The 25,957-nt window shown below is 34.6% G+C and overlaps 1 protein-coding gene and 1 pseudogene across 2 annotated transcripts; one reads left to right on the top strand and one right to left on the bottom strand.

Annotated features, from left to right (window-relative positions):
• Nucleotides 1-1,381: 1,381 nt before the first annotated feature.
• LOC138317800 (G protein pathway suppressor 2-like) lies at nucleotides 1,382-17,535 on the bottom strand (annotated as a pseudogene).
• A 36-nt stretch (nucleotides 17,536-17,571) lies between these two features.
• On the top strand, nucleotides 17,572-25,957 carry LOC138317798 (centrosomal AT-AC splicing factor-like). 2 transcript variants are annotated; one of them, XM_069259695.1, is made up of 9 exons: nucleotides 17,572-17,770; nucleotides 19,832-19,998; nucleotides 20,201-20,305; nucleotides 21,398-21,464; nucleotides 22,065-22,130; nucleotides 23,159-23,281; nucleotides 24,224-24,344; nucleotides 25,140-25,272; nucleotides 25,629-25,957. In XM_069259695.1, the coding sequence occupies exons 1-9, from the start codon at nucleotides 17,624-17,626 to the stop codon at nucleotides 25,939-25,941; spliced, it is 1,242 nt and encodes a 413-aa protein (XP_069115796.1). In that variant the 5' UTR covers nucleotides 17,572-17,623; the 3' UTR covers nucleotides 25,942-25,957. The 2 variants fall into 2 exon arrangements, with proteins under 2 accessions (XP_069115796.1, XP_069115797.1); XM_069259696.1 differs by lacking the exon at nucleotides 17,572-17,770 and adding an exon at nucleotides 17,881-18,250.

The raw sequence follows: 25,957 nt of genomic DNA, 5'->3' as shown, positions 1-25,957 counted from the left end.
GTCTGACACTGCCTTAGTCCTCTGCTACAACCAGTCAGAAAGGAGAGCTAGTGGTAGAATGTCTGACACTGCCCTTAGTCCTCTGCTACAACCAGTCAGAAAGGGAGAGCTAGTGGTAGAATATCTGACACTATCTTAGACCTCTGTTACAGCCAGGCTGATAGGAGAAAACTAGTGTGTAGAATGTCCGACACTGCCCAAGCATTCTCTGAACTGTACGAGCAGAGATTGTGGTAGAATGTCCGACACTGCCTTAGCCCTCTCCGCAACATAAGGGTAGAGCTAATGGTATCCTACACAGCTAAAAAAGTTTATTCTAGGGTCTTTTTCGTTTATTTGGAGCAATCAGTTTGACTGTTTGTTAAAAGACATTATTTCAGACATAACTCCTGACGCACCTGCAGTTTTTGATAGTCTTGTGAGGGCTTTGTTAAATCTCTTAAAACAATACAAAATCACGAATCCATCCTTAATTCATAAATGAACAACTATTTCCAACCAGTCAAACTGTATAATCGAAAACTGCAATAGTACATTGTACTTATCTGTCCAGAATTCATTATCCACAACTCCAGAAGTTTACTCCACACATGCACAATCAATCTTTTGATGTTCCCACAGTATTGATACAAAGAAAACAAGATATGATACATATATATTATAAATCATGTTTATTGAGATTTTACTGTATACCATATAACTTGTAAGAACACATTTTTGAAATAATTCCAAAAATATAAGAAAAAAAAATAAAGTATCAAATTACTGTTAACAGAGAGGAGTCACAGACTAACAACAATAATTTCCAATTGTTCTCTTACAATATATATAAATCAAAGATACAATATACAGATATCAAAATATGTGAAGGTATTTTAGAGTTTAATCATTTTTTGTTTCAGTATTTTGAGTATTGTACACTTATGATCCAATGAAAATCTTTCTTTTTTTTTACATATTAGTGGAATAACTAGTAAGCAAGTTAGCAAATGATAGCAATAATCAGAAGTATTGCATAAAATGGTGTTACATTGTATTATTTATTCATCTAAAGACTCTGATATATTCACATTAAATGGTAAGTATGTATGACTAGTACCTTTATTACCTAGAGTCCTTGGGTAGAGCACCCTGGTAGATGTTTTACAGAATTGACCATTGTCATTATACTGTTTAATCATGCTTACAGTGTCAAAATCACGAAAATATTTAATTTTCACATTATCTGTACATTAAAGCAACATCAGATTCTAAAGAAAACCATCCAATCCAATCCCCCCCACCCACACACAAATTCATCCTCTCCCCCAACCCCCCCCAACCCCCTCCCCCCCCCCCCCCCCCCCCCCCCCACCCCTCCCCCACCCCCCCCCCCCCCCCCCCCCCACCACAAAAATCACTTATTTGTCCATGGGCACATAAGCTACATTACCTTAAGTTCTCTTATGGATACTGTATTCATAAATTTGTGCATCAAGTACATACCTGTAGATCAGTGGGTGAAACTATAGAACATTATATATTTGTTTCATGATTGAATAAATGATGATCAACTTTGTGTAGTCCAGATTTCTAAACAACACGTGGCAGATCAATAGATATTACACTGAAAGTAATGTATACTTTATAACCAGGGATAAATAAGTAACAAGCAATTTCATCAGTGAGTATAGTCTGAGGTCAACTCGATTTGCACTCTTCTTTCTCTGAATATCTTCCAGCTCGTACATGAAAGAACTTCAAGAAACAGAAGAGCTATTAAACTCTCAGGAAACATAATTTACCTCCCACAATCTGCACATGATCATAAACCATTAACGGTTTAATATAGTACTGGGTCTATTGTAGCACTAGAGACATGTATAGCTACATGTTACTTTTTATATGGAATTACAGCACTGTTATACATTATACATGTATATCTATTGACCATCTGAGCACTATGTTAAACAAACAAAATCTACTTACAGTCCAACACATGACATCACTGATTTAGTGTATGAACAATATACTACAAAGTTACAAACAGTTTTACTGATCAATATATAAATATCAAACACTTCTTCACATATAACTGACAGGTTCACACCCTTCAGACGATTACAAATAGTACAACAATCTTTCATAAACAGCAGAAATTCCTTCCTAGAATCCTTCAAAAAAATTGTCAGAAGTCACCAGAGAATATATTTCTTGCAAATCCCCAAAAGAATCATTAGAATTCCAAAGTATTTTTTTCTTGTTAATCGATAGAATGACACTTTATAAAAATATCTGCACAGTACAATATTTGTAGCTGTGTATGAAATTACAATGTCTGTTTATTCAGTTGCTGTATGTTCAGTAATATCTGTTTTGATGTTGTCCTGGTAACGATGGTCGGCCTGGTGCTCCTTGTGTTGGAAAGTTAGCCTGAAAAAATAGCGTGAAGATCGAATTCGAAGTACAGTCATACTTACACATGTATTTTTAGTATTTGGCTGAAAAATGATAACTTTTAAAAAGAATACTTTCACTTTTTATGGAAATTGAAGCACAGAAAACATACAGATGACATACAAACAGGTAAAAACTGTTTGTTTTTTTACTAAATAGTCTATTGCATAGTATTTATGAATAGTATATATGATATGTAGTGGTCAATTTGTTCTTACTGGGTTAGTGGTGGGTTTGTACTTACTGGGTTAGTGGTGGGTTTGTACTTACTGGGTTAGTGGTGGTTTTGTACTTACTGGGTTAGTGGTGGTTTTGTACTTACTGGGTTAGTGGTGGGTTTGTACTAACTGGGTTAGTGATGGGTTTGTACTTACTGGGTTAGTGGTGGGTTTGTACTTACTGGGTTAGTGGTGAGTTTGAACTTACTGGGTTTAGTGGTGGGTTTGTACTTACTGGGTTTAGTGGTGGGTTTGTACTTACTGGGTTAGTGGTGGGTTTGTACTTACTGGTTAGTGGTGGGTTTGTACTTACTGGGTTAGTGGTAGTGGTGGGTTTGTACTTACTGGGTTAGTGGTGGGGTTAGTTGGGTTTGTACTTACTGGGTTAGTGGTGAGTTTGAACTTACTGGGTTAGTGGTGGGTTTGTACTTACTGGGTTAGTGGTGGGTTTGTACTTACTGGGTTAGTGGTGGGTTTGTACTTACTGGGTTAGTGGTGGGTTTGTACTTACTGGGTTAGTGGTGGGTTTGTACTTACTGGGTTAGTGGTGGGTTTGTAACTTACTGGGTTAGTGGTGGGTTCTGGGTTAGTGGGGAGTTTGTACTTACTGGGTTAGTGGTGGGTTTGTACTTACTGGGTTAGTGGTGGGTTTTGTACTTACTGGGTTAGTGGTGGGTTTGTACTTACTGGGTTAGTGGTGGGTTTGTGGTGGGTTTGTACTTACTGGGTTTAGTGGTGGGTTTGTACTTACTGGGTTAGTGGTGGGTTTGTACTTACTGGGTTAGTGGTGGGTTGTGTATACTTACTGGGTTAGTGGTGGGTTTGTACTTACTGGGTTAGTGGTGGGTTTGTACTTACTGGGTTAGTGGTGGGTTTGTACTTACTGGGTTAGTGGTGGGTTTGTACTTACTGGGTTAGTGGTGGGTTTGTACTTACTGGGTTAGTGGTGGGTTTGTACTTACTGGGTTAGTGGTGGTTTTGTACTTACTGGGTTAGTGGTGGGTTTGTACTTACTGGGTTAGTGGTGGTTTGTACTTACTGGGTTAGTGGTGGGTTTGTACTTACTGGGTTAGTGGTGGGTTTGTACTTACTGGTTAGTGGTGGGTTTGTACTTACTGGGTTAGTGGTGGGTTTGTACTTACTGGGTTAGTGGTGAGTTTGTACTTACTGGGTTAGTGGTGGGTTTGTACTTACTGGGTTAGTGGTGGGTTTGTACTTACTGGGTTAGTGGTGGGTTTGTACTTACTGGGTTAGTGGTGTTTGTACTTACTGGGTTAGTGGTGAGTTTGTACTTACTGGGTTAATGGTGGGTTTGTACTTACTGGGTAAGTGGTGGTTTTGTACTTACTGGGTTAGTGGTTGGTTTGTACTTACTGGGTTAGTGGTGGGTTTGTACTTACTGGGTTAGTGGTGGGTTTGTACTTACTGGGTTAGTGGTGGGTTTGTACTTACTGGGTTAGTGGTGGGTTTGTACTTACTGGGTTAGTGGTGGGTTTGTACTTACTGGGTTAGTGGTGAGTTTGTACTTACTGGGTTAGTGGTGGGTTTGTACTTACTGGGTTAGTGGTGGGTTTGTACTTACTGGGTTAGTGGTGGGTTTGTACTTACTGGGTTAGTGGTGTTTGTACTTACTGGGTTAGTGGTGAGTTTTGTACTTACTGGGTTAATGGTGGGTTTGTACTATGGGTAGTGTGGTTTTGTTTACTGGGTTAGTGGTGTGGTTTGTACTTACTGGGTTAGTGGTGGGTTTGTACTTACTGGGTTAGTGGTGGGTTTGTTTACTGTGTGGTGGGTTTGTACTTACTGGGTTAGTGGTGGGTTTGTACTTACTGGGTTAGTGGTGGGTTTGTACTTACTGGGTTAGTGGTGAGTTTGTACTTACTGGGTTAGTGGTGGGTTTGTACTTACTGGGTTAGTGGTGGGTTTGTACTTACTGGGTTAGTGGTGTTTGTACTTACTGGGTTAGTGGTGAGTTTGTACTTACTGGGTTAATGGTGGGTTTGTACTTACTGGGTTAGTGGTGGGTTTGTACTTACTGGGTTAGTGGTGGGGTTAGTGGTGGGTTTGTACTTACTGGGTTAGTGGTGGGTTTGTACTTACTGGGTTAGTGGTGGGTTTGTACTTACTGGGTTAGTGGTGGGTTTGTACTTACTGGGTTAGTGGTGGGTTTGTACTTACTGGGTTAGTTGTGGGTTAGTGGTGGGTTTGTACTTACTGGGTTAGTGGTGGGTTTGTATGCTGTAGTTGTTGAAGGTGCCTGACCTCTCGCAGAATATCCTGTCATTATACTCCCCTACAAATCAATAAAGATATTTACATAAATATAAAGACAATTCAAAATATGAGCTACTTACCAATCCATAAAACAGCACAAAACAACAAACAAGAGACCCGAGGGCCTGTATTGCTCACCTGGTTTGTAATGCCAAGTTATGTTCTGAAAACAGGTTCATTGTTTCTTTTCTAAAGAAATTCAAATATTTACCTATATTTCCCCTATCAGGCCCCATCCCTCCTGCCCCCCGGGGGTCAGAGCCAAAATTTATACAAAATCTGTTCCCTTTCCCCATATGGTGTTTCTGGACAAATTTGGTTACAATCCATGCAGAACTCTATATGACTAGTAGCGATTTAAAGAACTTACCTCTATTTCCCCTATTTGACCCCACTCCTCCTGCCCCGAGGGCGAGGGTCAGAGCCAAATTTAATACATTACAAACTCTTTTGCCCTTCCCCCAATGATGTTTCTGGCCAAATTTGGTTACAATCCATGTAGATCCCTATGACAAGTAGCGATTTAAAGGATTTACATCTATTTCCCCTTTTGGGCCCCGCCTTTCCTGCCCCAGGGTGTCAGAGCCAAAATTTATACAAACTTTGGGCCAGGTGAGCTAAAAATCACGATGTCTTAATTGCTGTAAAACATCTTATTGACGTATACAATGTATAGAAGACAATAAAATTACATTAGTTGCAATTACCATATGCCTCCTACTCTTCCCTAATTTCATGGAAGGGGCTGACAACAGGCAACAATGATCGTTTACAAATGGGTAGAAGAACAGAAATGAAATCTTATTCATATATCCCATTATTTGTTGATGTGAGCTTCTAAAACCTTTTTACCTTGCTAGACTTCCATTACTTGTTGATGTAAGCTTCTTAAAACTTACCTTACTAGACTGTTGTTGTTGTTGTTGCTGCTGCTGTTGTTGCTGTTGCTGTTGTTGTTGAAGTTGAATTTGTTGATGAACAAGTCCTGCTGCTTGTTGACTTGGTAAGGGTGCTACGCCTCTTATCTGTGACTACAACAATTATCATTTTAACTGAGTTTGTAACATCCTTTTACATCATCATTACTGATTAACTTGTCATTCAAGAAAAAACTTTTTTTTTTTACGAGGTCATAACTTTACGAGGTCATAACTTTATTTAATGCAAATAATGCATATGCGTTATTCCTTCATTCCTATAACCTGATCAAAACCCATCGGAGGCCAATAACTTACATAATATTGACAAGAGTATCTAATAATGCTTCTGCAGCCCTATAAAACAGGCATGTATGTATATAGAATTTATCAAATGTTAACACGACAAAAAATTTTGAAACAATATGTCATGTGACACCATGGACCAATCCCTGTAAGTAGGCTGTTATTCTTGTAACAGTGAGTGCCGACATTATGAATATTTAAAAATTTGTTTAAAGAAATTGGGGCAAGTATATATACAAAGGTGTAATATGCATGTTTACTGTGATGAATGAATAATGAGCTCCACAAGTAGCCATAAAATAAATAACATAGTACTGATTACAGTATTTATGTGGCTCTAAGAATCCATGACCATTTATGGATAACTGCTATCATTGTTAACCATCATTTGTGTGTGCTACTAAACCAGGAATATGGGACATGATATAACTGTTACACCAGGGTATTGTATGTCAGGTGTACTCTGCTGCATCTTGTACTATTTCCTCGTTAAAGCCGGCTTCTCTGATTGGCATAGGGCTCTAACTGTTTTTGTAAGAGGGATGGGCTGCCCCGTGGCCCTGGGCAACGGTAAACTACAAACCTACAGAAAATAATCAGATGTTATCTACATATCAGTAGCAAATTCAAAGCTGTTGAAATGATTATATTCCTTCATCTTCTAATGGGTCATGCAGGCGCCCAGGTGGTTGTAGGTTTCTATTCCAGATTTTCATCTTTAGGTAAACAATTTTGAGACTGTTGAAAGGTGCTGTTCCTCTTCAAATTCATGGGATATAAAATAATTTCAGCTCTTGAACAAACTACCATTTAGTTGGTCTGGTCAAACACAATATTTTCCATTGGCTTTTACTTCAAGGCCTCTTCATAGAGTAGAGGAAATATACTGAGAGCTTGTGGTAATACATTAGGGTCATCTTAACCACTTGACCACCACAGCCCCAAGTTTTAGTAACTTTTAAAAGCCCATGTCAACCAACTTCTAGTCAAGTGAATGAAATACCTGGTACAATAAAACCAACACTTTTTGTGCATTGAATTGATCTAAGGAACAGCTAACTTACCTGACTGTTGTTGTACCCTTTCTGTACAGGGTAGCCTGGATAGGCCTCTGGGTTAATCTGTTTTGGTTGCTGATGGGTAGCGTAATGGGTTTGGTATAGGCATTGAATGTCTGTATTGTACTACTGGTAGTCCACTGTCGTTCTACCATCCGGGGATTTCGCTGTACTTGTATAGCTGGGGGTTGTGCTGCGGTCGGCCTCTGCTTTGGTAGGCGTGGCTATGCAGAGTTGGCAGATTGGCATAGGAGTACCTGAGTTTGTGGACATTTGTGGAAACAGCCTGCTCGATTCTGGAAATAAATGGAAGGAAATACGATACAGAAAAATATGAACATTATGTCTACAAGGACCTCTACTTGGTCCCAGATGAAAGTCTGGGGCTTCTGAGAGGGAGAAAGGTCTTTTGCTGTTATATAAAACAGCAATCAATACACACACCTTATACATATATTAAGTTTTTTTTTCTTTAATATCTTTTCTTCATCATTGCTTATTAATACAATGTAGGTATTAGAAAATATGTCCTTATTTGGTATTTTACATATTAAATAAGATTTGTTTCTAAGAATGGCAAAAAAACTATAAGCATAACTGTATGAAATAACTTGTCTTTTTCTTTTGAATTGGTTCTATAATTTGATCAACCCGTCTTTTTCCATTCCAACAAATTTTACATCTCGTTGCTAAAACAATGTCTTTTGTGGAAAGATACAAAAGTTCCCCTTGACATCTGTCCAGATAATACCAATCTTCTACCAATTAAATTATGTCACAACAAAAACCCCATTTGACCTACAGTAATTCAGTATAACTAAGCCATCCTCACTGGTATGACTGCCATACTTACTGTAGTCTGTCTGTGTGGGGTGTGAGAAGCCAGGATGTTGTTTGGCCTCACTGGTGTATGATGACTGTTTTGCTTACTGTAGTCTGTCTGTGTGGGGTGTGAGATGCCAGGATGTTGTTTGGCCTCACTGGTATGACTGCCATACTTACTGTAGTCTGTCTGTGTGGGGTGTGAGAAGCCAGGATGTTGTTTGGCCACTGCTGTGGCTATTATCTTTGGTTCTGGGTAAGGCTGGAACACTGTAGAAGGAGGAGGAGAGGGACTTCTAGGCCGCTTCAGGTTCATTTGCTGTCATATGATTCACCACAAAAGATAACAGGAAACAATGCAAAGAGATCGCAGAAAAATATCTAATGGTTAAACAAGAGGTTAAAGCCAAGATGTATCCAAATTCTGTTTCCCCATCTCCAATGTTTCAACCAAATTTTAATTCAACCCCTACAGAGTTCTATGCATTTGTAGCAATGTAATGGAATTACCTCTTATATCCCCCTTGGGCTCTCTCCCTCCTGCCCCATAGTGTCATAGATTTACATAAACTCTGTTCCCTTTCCCATTAAGGAAAGTTTCTGCTACAGTTATAGATAAATAATGTCAAAAGAAGCCAAATTGCTGTTACACAGAAAAAAAACAGACATACACTTAGCTCTGTAGAATTCAACTAGGCACTGTGCAGAGGCAATATTAGGATATGGTTTTAGTATCTGCTTCCTACTTACATGAATCAGAGCAGGTTTTTGTGTTTGGTCTATACAGAGTGGGGACGGCCATGCTGCATCAGTATTGGATGATTGGTGGGTAGATTTTCGCAGGGTGTGAGTAAAGGCCTGCTGTAGACTCATCAACTCACTGTAAGAGGGCCAAAACACTCAGTTACAAAACCAAGTCTCTCAGTTACAAAACTAAAACACTCAGTTACAAAACCAAGTCTCTCAGTTACAAAACCAAAACACTCAGTTACAAAACTAAAACACTCAGTTACAAAACCAAGTCTCTCAGTTACAAAACCAAAACACTCAGTTACACAAACCAAATCTCTCAGTTACAAAACTAAAACACTCAGTTACAAAACCAAGTCTCTCAGTTACAAAACCAAATCTCTCAGTTACAAAACCAAAACACTCAGTTACAAAACCAAATATCTCAGTTACAAAACTAAAACACTCAGTTACAAAACCAAGTCTCTCAGTTACAAAACCAAATCTCTCAGTTACAAAACCAAAACACTCAGTTACAAAACCAAAACACTCAGTTACAAAACCAAGTCTCTCAGTTACAAAACACTCAGTTACAAAACCAAGTCTCTTAGTTACAAAACTAAAACACTCAGTTACAAAACCAAAACACTCAGTTACAAAACCAAGTCTCTCAGTTACAAAACTAAAACACTCAGTTACAAAACCAAGTCTCTCAGTTACAAAACACTCAGTTACAAAACCAAGTCTCTCAGTTACAAAACACTCAGTTACAAAACCAAGTCTCTCAGTTACAAAACCAAAACACTCAGTTACAAAACCAAGTATCAGTTACAAAACCAAAACACTCAGTTACAAAACCAAGTCTCTCAGTTACAAAACCAAAACACTCAGTTACAAAACCACAGTACTCACTTACAAAACCAAAACACTCAGTTACAAAACCAAGTCACTCAGTTACAAAACCAAGTTACTCGGTTACAAAACCAAAACACTCAGTTACAATACCAAAACACTCAGTTACAAAACCAAAGCACTCAGTTACAAAACCAAGTCTCTCAGTTACAAAACTAAAACACTCAGTTACAAAACTAAGTCTCTCAGTTACAAAAATCAAAACACTCAGTTACAAAACCAAGTCTCTCAGTTTCAAAACCAAAACGCTCAGTTACAAAACCAAGTTACTCAGTTACAAAACCACAGTACTCAGTTACAAAACCAAAACACTCAGCAATCAACCACCACACATTAAGTCACTGTAAATAGGATAAACTTATCAGAACACATGGGAACAAAATCAAAACACTTGAGTTTCGAATCCGAAACAAAACACTCATTAACTGTTAGCAGGATAAAAACATCAATACATTTACAAAACACTTAGTAACAACCAAAACACTTACTAATCAAAACAATAAGTAACTAACCACAGCAATAAGTAACTACCAAAACACTAATAAATCAACCAAAACACTATATGTAAGTACCACCAAAACACTATGTAACTAACCAAAACACTAATAAATCAACCAAAACACTAATAAATCAACCAAAACACTAAGTAACTAACCAAAACACTAAGAAACTAATCAAAACACTGAATAACTACCAAAACAATAAGTAACTAGCCAAAACACTACATAATTAATCAAAACACTATGTAACTAACCAAAACACTTAGTTAGTAACCAAAACACTATGTAACTAACCAAAGAACTATAAGTAACTAACCAAAACACTTAATAACTAACCAAAACTTTATGTGACTAACCAAAGCACTATGTAACTAACCAAAACACTATATAACTAGCCAAAACAATAAGTAACTAGCCAAAACACTACATAATTAATCAAAACACAATGTAACTAACCAAAACACTTAGTTAGTAACCAAAACACTATGTAACTAAACCAAAACACTATATAACTAGCCAAAACAATAAGTAACTAGCCAAAACACTGCATAATTAATTAAAACACAATGTAACTAACCAAAAACACTTAGTTAGTAACCAAAACACTATGTAACTAACCAAAACACTATATAACTAGCCAAAACAATAAGTAACTAGCCAAAACACTGCATAATAATTAAAACACAATGTAACTAACCAAAACACTTAGTAACTAACCAAAACACTTTGTTAGTTACCAAAACACTATGTAACTAACCAGAACACTTAGTTAGTAACCAAAACACTATGTAACTAAACGAAAAACTATGTAACTAACCAAAACACTTAATAACTAACCAAAACACTTAGTTAGTAACCAAAACACTATGTAACTAACCAAAACACTAAGTTACTAACCAAAACACTATGTAACTAACCAAAGAACTAAAAGTAACTAACCAAAACAATGAGTAACTAACCAAAACACTATGTTACCAAAGCAATAAGTAATTGATCAAAACACTAAGTTACTAGCCAAAACACTACATGATTAATCAAAACACAATGTAACTAGCCAAAACACTTAGTTAGTAACCAAAACACCATGTAACTAACCAAAGAACTATTAGTAACTAACCAAAACACTATGTAACTAACCAAAACACTAAGTTACTAACCAAAACACTATGTAACTAACCAAAGAACTAAAAGTAACTAACCAAAACAATGAGTAACTAACCAAAACACTATGTTACCAAAGCAATAATTAATTGATCAAAACACTTATAATTAGTAACAAGCCAAAACACTATGTGACTAACCAAAACACTATGTAACTAGCCAAAACACTATGTAACTAACCAAAACACTATGTAACTAGCCAAAACACTATGTGACTAAACCAAAACACTATGTGACTAACCAAAACACTATGTAACTAGCCAAAACACTATGTAACTAGCCAAAACACTATGTAACTAACCAAAACACTATGTAACTAGCCAAAACAATAAGTAACTAGCCAAAACACTGCATAATTAATCAAAACACAATGTAACTAACCAAAACACTTAGTTAGATACCAAAACACTATGTAACTAACCAAAACACTTAGTTAGTAACCAAAACACTATGTAACTAACCAAAGAACTATAAGTAACTAACCAAAGAACTATGTAACTAACCAAAACACTAAGTTACTAACCAAAACACTATGTAACTAACCAAAGACCTAAAAGTAACTAACCAAAACAATGAGTAACTAACCAAAACACAAAGTAACTAGCCAAAACACTACATAATTAATCAAAACACTTAGTAACTAGCCAAAACACTACATAATTAATCAAAAACACAATGTAACTAGCCAAAACACTATGTAACTAGCCAATACAATATGTGACTAAATAAAACACTAAGTAAATAACCAAAACAATAAGTAACCAACCAAAACACTATGTTACCAAAGCAATAAGTAATTGATCAAAACACTAAGTAACTAGCCAAAACACTACATGATTAATCAAAACACAATGTAACTAGCCAAAACACTTAGTTAGTAACCAAAACACTATGTAACTAACCAAAGAACTATTAGTAACTAACCAAAACACTATGTAACTAACCAAAACACTACATTATTAATCAAAACACTAAGTAACTAGCCAAAACACTACATAATTAATCAAAACACTTAGTAACTAGCCAAAACACTACATAATTAATCAAAACACAATGTAACTAGCCAAAACACTATGTGACTAGCCAATACACTATGTGACTAACTAAAACACTATGTAACTAACCAAAACACTAAGTTACTAACCAAAACACTATGTAACTAACCAAAGAACTAAAAGTAACTAACCAAAACAATGAGTAACTAACCAAAACACTATGTTACCAAAGCAATAAGTAATTGATCAAAACACTAAGTAACTAGCCAAAACACTACATGATTAATCAAAACACAATGTAACTAGCCAAAACACTTAGTTAGTATCCAAAACACTATGTAACTAACCAAAGAACTATTAGTAATGTAAACGTATCTCAAAACACTAAATGTAACTAACCAAAAACACTATTAGTAACTAACCAAAACACTATGTAACTAGCCAAAACACTCATGTAACGTAACCAAAACTTCGTAGGATAAGTATAAGGATCATTTATATTATATTCTAACCAAAACACTATAAATATGACATACCTTTTATAAATAGCAAAACAGCGTAGTTTGTAACTAACCAAAACACTAAGTAAGCGTAAGCATATCGCATGTAAAATCTAAACACTTTTAAATTGTAACAAAAAAATGTTAATAAGCGTCTAACCAAAACACTATGTAAAAGCCAAAACACTATAGTAATACCAAACTTATGACTAAAGAGGTAAAAACACTACTTGTTTTTGTAACTAAAAACACTATGTAATATATAACCAAAACACTAAATAATGAACATTTAAAAACACTATGTAGTTTAATAAGTTTTTAACACAAAATTATCACTATGTAATCGCCGAAATCGCCAACATTCGCCAAAAATAGCTTCCGGCTGGAACTATGTAACTAAGAAAACATACTATAGTAACTAACCAAAATACTAAATTGTAATTTATTTATGAGTTTGAGTTATTATTGTCTACCAAAGAAAGTAACCAATAAGTGCCAACCGAGACCAGACGAACTAACCAAAACATATGTAAATGTAACTAAAGTAACTAAAAAACACTATGTAACTAACCAAAACACTAAGTTACTAACCAAAACACTATGTAACTAACCAAAGAACTAAAAGTAACTAAAAACAATGATCAAAAAACACTATGTAACTAACCAAAACACTAAGTAATTAATCAAAACACTATAATTAGTAACTAACCAAAACACTATGTGACTAACCAAAACACTATGTAACTAACCAAAACACTATGTAACTAACCAAAACACTATGTAACTAGCCAAAACACTATGTAACAAAGTAACTAACCAAAAAACACTATGTAACTAACCAAAACACTAAGTTACTAACCAAAACACTATGTAACTAACCAAAGAACTAAAAGTAACTAACCAAAACAATGAGTAACTAACCAAAACACTATGTTACCACCAAAGCAATAAGTAATTGATCAAAACACTTATAATTAGTAACAACCAAAACACTATGTGACTAACCAAAACACTATGTAACTAGCCAAAACACTATGTGACTAACCAAAACACTATGTGACTAACCAAAACACTATGTAACTAGCCAAAACACTATGTAACTAGCCAAAACACTATGTAACTAACCAAAACACTATGTAACTAGCCAAAACACTACATAATTAATCAAAACACAATGTAACTAGCCAAAACACTATGTAACTAGCCAAAACACAATGTAACTAGCCAAAACACTGCATAATTAATCAAAACACAATGTAACTAACCAAACACTAGTAACTACCAAAACACTTATGTTAACTAACCAAAACACTATGTAACTAACCAAAACACTTAGTTAGTAACCAAAACACTATGTAACTAACCAAAGAACTATAAGTAACTAACCAAAGAACTATGTAACTAACCAAAAACACTAAGTTACTAACCAAAACACTATGTAACCAACCAAAGACCTAAAAGTAACTAACCAAAACAATGAGTAACTAACCAAAACACTATGTAACCAAAGCAATGAGTAATTGATCAAAACACTAAGTAACTAGCCAAAACACTACATAATAAATCAAAACACAAAGTAACTAGCCAAAACACTACATTATTAATCAAAACACTAAGTAACTAGCCAAAACACTACATAATTAATCAAAACACAATGTAACTAGCCAAAACACTATGTGACTAGCCAATACACTATGTGACTAACAAAACACTATGTAACTAGCCAATACACTATGTGACTAATTAAAACACTAAGTAAATAACCAAAACAATAAGTAACCAACCAAAACACTATGTAACTAATCAAAACACTTTGGTACTTACCAAAGAACTGAGTAACTAATCACAGAACTATAAGTAACTTATCAAAGAACTATAAATAACTAACCAAAACACTTAGTAACTAACTGAAGAACAATAATTAACTAACCAAAACACTTAGTAACTAACCATAACACTTAGATAGTAACCAAAACACTATGTAACTAACCAAAACACTTAGTAACTAACCAAAGAACTATAAGTAACTAACCAAAACACTATGTAACTTACCAAAACACTTAGTAACTAACCAAAACACTACATAATTAATCAAAACTAAGTAACTAGCCAAAACTCTACATAATTAATCAAAAGACAATGTAACTAGCCAAAACACTATGTGACTAGCCAATACACTATGTGACTAACTAAAACACTATGTAACTAGCCAAAACACTATGTGACTAGCCAATACACTATGTGACTAACTAAAACACTATGTAACTAGCCAAAACACTATGTAACTAGCCAATACACTTTGTGACTAACTAAATAACCAAAACAATAAGTAACCAACCAAAACACTATGTAACTAATCAAAACACTTTGGTACTTACCAAAGAACTGAGTAACTAATCACAGAACTATAAGTAACTTACCAAAGAACTATAAATAACTAACCAAAACACTTAGTAACTAACTGAAGAACAATAATTAACTAACCAAAACACTATGTAACTAACCAAAACACTATGTAACTAACCAAAACACTTAGATAGTAACCAAAACACTATGTAGCTAACCAAAACACTTAGTAACTAACCAAAACACTAAGTAACTAACCAAAACACTATGTAACTAACCAAAACACTAAGTAACTAACCAAAGAACTAAAAGTAACTAACCAAAGAACTAAGTAACCAACAAAAAACTAGTAACTAACTATTTAACAGTATTAAACTACCAAAGCATTCAGTAGCAAACCAAGGTATTATCACAGACCTCTGTTCCTTTAGCTGAGCACGTTTCCTGGTCTCATCCTCCTGATGTAGAACTTTCTTCAACTGAGAAAACAGTTCGTGTTTTTCTTGCTTCAGAGAGTCCAACTTCTTATTCATGGTTTGGATCTAAAAATCAGATGGTGTATTTTTTCTATTGTTTATAATATGGAAGAATACTTTACAGTATGATTTTAATGAATTTCCCTCGATGTACAGATAGCCCCACACAACGTTAAATGTATCATAACTCATGAAGTTAAAAAATTCATATATGAATATGTATATGTTGGTTCCCCACACACAGGTGGGGTATTAAAATTGGGTACACAAGGACAAAATTAAGAACCCCTAGTGATAGCTTTTATAATGTAAATCATACACCAGAACTAGGAGTCTAGTTAGAAACAAATAAAGTTATCACCCAACACTGTGGATAATCAGGTCTTTATGACAAATATGACTTCTACTAGTGATCACCTGTTCTTTTGTCTGCTCTAATGTCAAACTATCTTCCTGTTCTTTTTTTCTTCTCTGTTCTTGCTCCTTCTTCTGTCTTTCAATTTGGGCATCTTGCTCAAGCTCTGCAAAAGCAATCAAATTGCATAATGGTTATTTGTGCATTGAAGAATTCAAGATCCGTCTCTGTTTACATTCTGTACTTAAATCTAATTCGAATGACTTTGAAGTTACTGTCATTCAACAGAAACAGTAATAGATGTGTGATACATTATATTGCAAGAATGAAAATTTAGTTAATGCATGATCGTTCATATGTCATTAATCATTATAAACAGTAAACACCATGGATACATTAAATCATTTTACAGATTAATAGGGTCATGACCAAATGAATGTCAAAGAGGAGAGTTTCTAGATTATACACAAGCAACATTATAAACCTTGTTTCTTTTTCTCCCTTTCCTTGATGATGTGTCGCTTCAGTGCTTGGTACATGGCTTTTGTCATTTTGGGACGTTCTATTAATGCCGGCATTTCTGACTTTTAGAGTTTATAGCAGCCTCAATATTGTAGGATTGAAAATCTATAAATGACAGCGACTTTATTAGCTAACTGATCTGAAAAAGGAAAAATATACAAGTATGTATCTGTATATAGGATATGTAAATAATTGTAATGCCTGTTTTCATAATTATGCATTATGGATTAATTACAGATGACAAATTTATCATTCTGGCCTTCTGTATACTTTTACAGGAAAGATTTAGTTATTGTTTTAGTACGTTGTAGACTATATCAGGCCTAAAACCACTCAATCGACTGTCCAGATACTCTCATCCACTCTCTTTCCAAACTCTCTCCTGTAATTTCCACGCACCATATCCAACTGGAATTCTCTCCCTCCCGAATTAGCAACAAGTGCCACCCTCTACTCTTTCAAGACTGGACTATCAAAATACAAATATAATTTATCTTTCACACACAAGCCTTGAAACACCCAACTTGCAGTCTTCATTCTGTTGAAGTAGGCAAGAACACGGTAGAACTAGAACTAGATTATCTTCAAGATATACAGGAAGTTTTATTGATGGGATCATTATCATCATCAGATCATTGCTATGGAAAAAGAAAATATAAGACTTACCAGTGACATACGACATGGGATTTTCACTCTATCCATACATTCTTTACTTAAAATAAACACTTTGAGCTCGCTGATGTTGATATTCACAGAATATATCCTCCATTTGCAAATCTCGATCAATCAAACGCTTGAATCTAGTTTAGCTTCCGTTCCAAATACCCGGATTTCAACATATTTTCCCTTTAATTATTCTTTTCATTTTGTGTCTAAATAGGTTATTTCATTTCACAACACAATTTGACTATTTAAGGAATATCACAGAAATGATAAGTACCATATATTAAGTGCATAATCATATTGCTTCGTGTGTTCAACGACGTTCAACTGCACCAAGATAGGGAACGTCGTACAAAATTAAACTCCACAGGCACAGTCAAGCGTTTGATTAATCCCGATCGAAACTCATTTTTGTGGAGAAGAAGAGAAGAAGATGGACAGAAAAAGAGAAAAAACATCTTACAAGCAGTTTGAATATTGTTCATTTTGTCGTTTTAACCACAACAAGGGAAAGAAACATTTGTATTCAACTAAACATCGGACAATAATTCAGAACATTTTAGATAAAACTCGGAAAAAGGTAGAATACTTTGAAAAAAATCATACAGTAAATATATAACATTCATTGACATGACTGACATCTGCGGGCATTCTTCATCAGGTTGGGCACAACTCTGTATAATATGGGTGACAGTACCTATTTGAGCAACAGTTACCAGTTTGAGTAATCGATAAATTACCTGAATGAAGAATTCTGTGACAGTAGGCCTAGTTGTTTTTAATCATTTTTATAAAAAAAGGGCGTAATAATTTTGACATTGCACTATTACTCACATAACTTAACAGTTAATTCACATTAGGCTATTGATAAAAAATGGACAAACTTCATTGTCCCAATTTTTGTCACAAATTAAATCACATCCATTGCATAGCTCAATTCGATTTGCGCTCTTCTAAGTGAAATTTTCTCAGAAGATCTTCCAGCCTATAGGAGGAAGAGCTTCCAGAAGTAGCTGAGGGAACGGAAGTTATATTCTGGAAGTAGAAAAGGGCAGATCGAGTAAGGCTCTTACTATGGTACTAAAAAACAGAACACCGGTGAAAACTCATCCAACCATGACATTTGCACTGAATTATAGTCAATGGAGAACACCTATAAATTGTCATCTTTCACAAATCGAGACAACAGAATCTGACAATTCATACAGAAACATAAAAGTCTTAGATAAAAAATTGTAACACCCTTTTTTGATGACAATTTTTAAAACAACATTATGTGTTTTCCTTTCCCAGAATTCCACATTTGAGTAACTAAATATTATTCAAATGGGTAACTGTTACCCATATACAGGTTTGTGCCCAACCTGTTTACCAGTATATTGACAAAAAATACAAAATGCAAATTCTCTGACTGAAGCATGTGATTTTATTGACAATCAATTGATATATATATTTATATTCTGAATTTGCATATTACAGAGTTGTCTGCACTTGCGGCTACGTAGGTATTGATTGTGACGTCTTGTGTTTGCGAGCGTAACGTCATACGTTTAGGAGAAAACGACGTGGATTGCGCTCACAAAATAATGAAGTAACAATCGATACCTACTTGCAAGGGAGCTAACTCTGTAATATGCAAAGACGGAATATATGTACATATGTAGACCTATAGCTAATTCTCAACTCATTGTATTGGGTCGGGGCGAATGGCCCTTTGTCTTAAGGGGAGATAATTCTACTAAATAATACTATATAGTTGTTATAGTGGTTATTTTATTTATGTCATATAGCTGTTATATCCCCTCAGCCCAAAATTTTATTTTTTGAATGAAATGTTTTTAGGTTATACAGTATATTTTGCGTTTAAGTAATTTGTTCATAAACAGCTTGCTGGGGTCATTTAAGGATGGCCTCACCTGTATGCAATGTGCATATGTCAGTTTTCGAAATGAACACTCGCGAACTGTCCAAATGCAAGTTATTTGAAATGGTGAGTTGAAAAATATTGTACTTGCAATTGTTGGCGAGCAGATGCACCATTTGTTATTCTCAATACATAGCCAATCAGAGAATCAGACGTCCAAACACTGTACCATATGGACCGAGACTTATTTCATGTCATTTAGTCTACTTATAAGACTATTAGTCCTGCTGACCACATTTGCTATGTCAGATTAAGATTTAGACAGAAGCAAGTGATACTTTATATAATCATATGTAACTAGTTTTCATTTGCACTAAGTGCCATTTTCATTCTAAAAATGAATTGCTGTTAGACTACACTACAGCAACTTCGCTAGCCAAGGGTATTAGTCCGAGCTGAAAATCGAAGTATTAAGCTGATTTTCTCTGTAGTAGAGAGAGAATCAAACTGATACCCTTGGCTAGCAAAGTTGTCACTACAGTGACACTGAAGATGTTCAACATTTATTGTTATATACAATAAATAAGTATAATAAATGTCAATGAACATGGTTGTATTTAATTTTACTCTCAAAACGGCAAGCAAATTTCTGATTTGGCGAGGTGAAATTTTACCAACTTGTAGAAAATCGATACTGGCTTGAAAAATTAAATTCTGCCCCTGATTATGTAAATGCTGACTGTATATTATGATGTCACAAATTTTTCAAAATTTCAGATGACTGAGGCGACAGCCACCATGTCTGCTCCTGAGGTTGTACCCTTAGGAAGAACAGATATGAACCAGAACTTTTGGTGCTACTTTTGTGCTGAAGAGATAGCTAGACATGAGATCCTTGATGTGTGTGTTCTTAAATATGCTAAAATGCTGGAGCATATAGCAAGGTATGATCTATTTTGTTGCTACTCATTATTCACAGATATTGCCTGGTTCTGCTGAAAATCATGTATCCATGTGTTACAATCACCATTACATAATCAGGAAAAAAAACTAGTTAAAGTTTACTAATTGTAAACTCTGATTATTGCAGAATCAAATATGTTTGTTGTTTGTTTTTCATATTTTCCTTCCTTTTTTAAAATTCAGTGAACAACACACCAAGAAGACTGCTGATTTTTTTCGTGCCCACAGGGTAGATGAATCTGTCTGCGGGAGAGATGAATTCAGTTTGCAGGCAGACAAATTAAAAGAGTAAGTTCTCTTGCTCTTGTTCTCAGAAATTAGACTTGTTGTAAGAAATGAGTTATTTCCATTGGGTTGACGAGAACACTCATTGCTCTAAAAGTGAAGATAGAGGATACCATTTGAACATGTGGTAATATATATACACATAGTATATAAGTCAGTAGGTCTGAAGTTCTGATTTCTAGATTCAATTCATGACAAACAAAATCACAAAAAGGTTCAACAGGATTTTCACTCTTAATACTTTGAAGAAGAAAAACATATACATTTGTAAGTACTGAGTCCGTACAAGTTGCCTTGTTCTACTCTAATATACAGTAAAAGAGTTATAACGAACCTCCGAGGACCAACTAAATTGCTTTAATTAATATAAGCAGATTATCAACGTATCATAGAAACCTTGACAGGGTGTAGAAAATTACTTTGCTATAATCATGAATTTGCTGTAAGTGTATCCATTATAAACATATTTTACTGTAGTTGTTATAACCATGAATTCGCTGTAAGTGTATCCATTATACACATGTTTTACTGTAGTTGTTATAACCATGAATTCGCTGTAAGTGTATCCATTATACACATATTTTACTGTAGTTGTTATAACCATGAATTCGCTGTAAGTGTATCCATTATACACATGTTTTAGAACAGGATGTAGGTGGTTTTCTATCCTTGTTTACCTGGACACTAAAACCTGGCAATGCCTTACACTGCTTAAATATTTAAAAAAAAAATACTTCTTCAAAGTAAAATATTATTTTACACTGTTCAATTTTCCATATTATACACAGAATTTAATGTATTTGAAATTAATACATAAAAATTGGTCTATATCAGATGTCACAGAACAGTTATATACAATTGCAGGGAGACATTATGATGGTAAAATTATAAACTTCCATTCTGGAAATTACAACAAAATTTCTACAGATGACATACCCCATATGCATTCCTCACTGTTCTAAAGTTGTTGGGAAAATTATTTAGAAATATGTACATTAGAAACGTCTTGTTTAAATCCATGACAAATTGTATTTTACACTTTACTTTAGAACAAGTTGTAACAGAATTTAAATAGAGGTATTAACTATTGTGTAGTTTCCAGATGCGAGGAGTACATGCAGTAAGGAGGTTTGAGGAGAGAGATCAACACCAAATTAAAATGGTAAGTAATCATTGGTTTATAAATGTTCTAATCAATATCTACATTGAATTATAATTGGTTCAATGAGGGCATATCCCTGCAATTGTCAGCCAATGCAATGTTAATGTCACTAATAAATGTATATTCCTAAGTTGAGTACAATGTGCTCTATGTACTAATCAGGATCCAAGCATAATGAGTGTTTAATTATAATACATTTTTCCAGGTGTGAAATATATGTGATTCAATAGTCAGTCTAGCATTTACATTAGTTCTAATAACATTTTGTTGGTATTAAAATACTGGAAACTGAACTTTTTTTCTGGGTGCGATTTATTTTTGCATATTTCATGGGCAATCTAAATTCCTGCAAATAAATTGCCGCATAAAAGATTGCCGTGAAAATGTCGTTTGGCATGAAAAGCAAGAAATTAATTTGTTGTGAAATTAAGTTTGTTTACAGTAGCAGATTTATTAAAAGTTCTCATGATACAGCATATAAGAATATAATGCTTGACAAGCATGGTATTTTTCATCCCTCGGATGGATTTTGCTTTACTTCCTGAGCTATTATTGATGAATACAGATAAAGGTGTATAATGTAGATTCATCTTCTTTCAGATTGCTAAAAAGTTGAGAATACAGGACAAAAAGAGACAGCTTATCAACCAATCAGATGCCTGGAAGGTGTGTGATGCTGCAATGATTTTGGTCACATGACAAGTGTATCCAATCAAATGAATTTTGGAAATGAAATATTGTCGTTTAATTTGATAATGTTTAAAGAAATCCCACCGCTGACGATTAATGGTGTTTTTCACTATCAAAAACAGAAGCAGACGATTTAGTATTTTTCTTCAGTAACAAAAGTTACTTACTTTACACCATTTCTACCATTGAAAAGTTTGAGCTTCTAATTTCAACTTCAAGATAAAAAAATTAAAAATAATTTATTGTATCCCGAAAAAAATTCTGTGCCACTATTGTCCTATATGGAATGAAGTATTGATTGTGCATGCTCCAAAAACAAAACAAATTATTTTAAATTATTGTTTTTGTTAATTAGACACATAGATACACTATTAAACACCAATTATTGTTAAAATGACGAGTATTGTTTATGCTCTGTTTGCTCCATCACCCACAGAAGCATGTAAGTGATACCCATTGAAGCAAAAATGGAAATGTTTGTTTTTAAGTAAGTAACTTTTATAACTGAAGAAAAATTCCAATTCTACTGCAACTGTTTTTGATAGAGAAAAATACCATTTGTCAGAGGTCAGTATCTTTAAACAATACTTGATTCGTATTTTTTCAGACAGCATATGCCCAGAGGTTTTGGGGCATGTATTTATGGGGCCACAAAGGGTCCAATAATATTTTTTAGCACAGTTAGTTAACTTACATGGTAACATTCCCATCCTCTATTCATACTTTATTTATTTGCCATAGCTTATGTACATTGGAGAGTGGAACATCGTTAGTTTGAAGCATTTTGAATAGAAAATTAATGATATCTGGATATTTAATTTACTGTTTTAACATCTCTTTACATTTAAAATAAAAAGATGTGAAAGCAGTTATTTCAGAACCTCAATGATAAGAGATTTTGTATCTTTCATTGATGAGGAAGGAAGATGTATCATTAAGTATACCATCTTCACTTCTCTTTATTATCGTCATACACAAACATGTCTTTTCCTGAATACATCAAGACTGACCCACAGCAACAGCAGGCTCCAGGTCATACCCCTGTGTACCATGACGACCGTCAGTCGGTGGATGGAGTGTCCACCTTTTCTGCCCATGGTGACGGTCTCACCTTTATTGGATCACAGGTATAGTCGCATCATCTTCTATCATTGTAACAACACTCTATTGATTATTTAAGCATTATTCTCAATATCTTTTGGGGTTATGAAGTCATAGACAAAAAACGGAAGGACATTCTTCATAGCGTCTATGAAAAAGAATGTCCGTCCGTTTTTTGTGTCTATGACTTCATAACCCCAAAAGATAATGAGAATAATGCTTATAATTTAATTCAGATAACTCACTCCGGTATTAATTAGGCATACATTTACGTGATTTTACTTACCTTTGTAATAAAACAAATCTTATCCAATAATTCAGTTTGGCCAATGACTGTGCCGCTTTTAAAATTCCCCGAGAATCTGTTTTGTATATATGACGTCATAATACTTTATGTACAAATCTTTCGGTTTATGGAAAAATAACCTCAAAGGTCTAACCAATAAAAATGAGTGTAACATATGAAATAAAATTATATAATATTAATGCAAAAGTTTTAAAGAATTCCAAAGTTGAATGTCATTGTTTTTAAACGCAGATCTACATCTTATAACCAATTACTTACACAATCTGCATACCCAGTTAATTGTCTGATTTGTGTGTAATTTCACTATTTTAGTCTTCATCAGCATATGTAAGTGTTTAGATTGGGGAAATTTCTTAATCTTTAAAAGGAGATATGACTTTTATAATTGGGAGCTAATTACTTTGTAAACATAAACATGTACTTTATAATTGGTTGAAAAGATTTGTATTTGGGGACTAAAGTACAGTCAAAATTGCCTTAGTGACTGTGAATATCAGCGACGTTCTGTCTTAAATGAATGTTTCTTCATTCGACCATACTTTTGTTATGACCCTCAATCTTCTATACATTGTAGTTAAGTGTCTTTTATAATCTTTGTATTAAGAATATAATTGTGTAATTTGGTCAGATTTTAAAGAGAATGTCCCTAATTATTGAACAGGATTTTATAGAAGAGGAAGGCAATGTTCACACTGGAGGTATACCGCCCTGGTTACAGGGAGTCTCGGAGGACAGAGGTGACGGTGAAATAGGACCGACAATGAAAGAATTCCAACAACATGGTGAGCTGACCATATACAGTAAAACACGTCTATAATGAACATGCCTACAGCAAATACATGGTTATAACATAGTAATTTTCATTCCCGTCAAGGTTCACATAAGATGTCTCTAATAGGCTTACAACAAAGTAATTTTGGTGGTCCATAGAAGTTTGTTATAACCATGTTTTGCTGTAGATATAACCAAAATTTGAAATTCAAATTCACTTGTAGAGTTATGATTTTTAGGAGCAGGCAATTTTAGTATTTTTCTTCAGCTTTATTTACTTTACTACCATTACCACCCCATTGTAAAATTTTGACTCGTTTGAGCGGGGCTAGGGGAATTTTAAATCTTACAAGTTAACTAGATATGGAATGTAACATATTTGGCCAAAACATAAGGGGAACAGAAACGTTGTATTGGACCCACCAGGGGCATCCCCGAAAAAATGTCCGTGTCAGTCTATAGTCTGAATGGAATATATGGAATCCTTGAAGTAGGGGACTGTATTGCCTTGCATGCAGGACAAAAGGGTAAATTCGATAAATCATTCTTTTCCTATTATTTTGGATTTGTGTTAATTTGAGACATATAAATACAACGAATAAATACTAGTTATTTAAAATGTTCAAATGAAGAAATGAGCACTTATTGGCATCTGTCAGGCCTCAGGATGTTCTTTATGGAAGAGCATCTTTTGTCAATGGATTTATGTCCCTGTGGGACTAACACTGGGACTCGCCACTCCTCTACTGACATGTATGATGATCACCAGACTGTCCTATACTTTCATAGTAAAATGTATCTTTCAGTTGCCAGTGAGCAAAAGAAAAAGCTTCCTGCATGTCGAGTGGGTGCTAATTTTGACAAGAGTTCTGCCAAATCTGAAAGTTGGCTACCTTCCTTTGGACAAGTTTGGAATTCTGGACGCCGCCTCAATTCCAAGTTAGTTTTGTAGCTTTTAATCTACATAGGTGAAAACTTTTAGCATTTATTGGCCTGAAGAGGGCACTTATATCGTAATTTGAATGCTTGACAAAAGTCGGAGGGCATAAAATGACTTCTTTTTTCTCAGAAACTTATTCTCATTATAATATAATTCAGTACTGGGTTACCAAATTTCCTCCAGTGAATGGCCATGACTTTTGTCACTGATCAAATAGTTCATGGTTTGTAAATTACATCTTTTTGATAACTTAAGAATTTCTTGTAAGACTCAATATTTATACAATATAGAAATTAATATAACTTTTTTATCTTGATTCTACTGTTTTATACCTGTATGTTTGCTTCTGCTGCAGGAAATATTTCGAAAGAGAAACTAAAGATTCACACTTTCTTGATAAAAAATCAAGGACGGAAACACCACAGGAGACGAATTGGAGTGGAATACAAAGGAAAGAAGAGATAAATTCCAGTATTGTACAAAGGAAAGAAGAGATCAATTCCATTGGTGTCCAAAGTAAACTGACCGTGGTACCATACAAGAGTAAAAGACAAAAGTCACTCAACCATTTAACAAATGGCAATGAAATAAACAGTTCATTACTTCCAACATCTAGTAGCGGTTCTGGACCTTTGTCTAATGGTTCTTACACAAATTTTTATCAGTAAAATGATGAAGAACAAG

This window comes from Argopecten irradians, chromosome 3, assembly GCF_041381155.1.
Source record: "Argopecten irradians isolate NY chromosome 3, Ai_NY, whole genome shotgun sequence".
NCBI classification, from domain to species: domain Eukaryota; kingdom Metazoa; phylum Mollusca; class Bivalvia; order Pectinida; family Pectinidae; genus Argopecten; species Argopecten irradians.
This window is presented reverse-complemented; position numbering and strand designations above follow the sequence as displayed.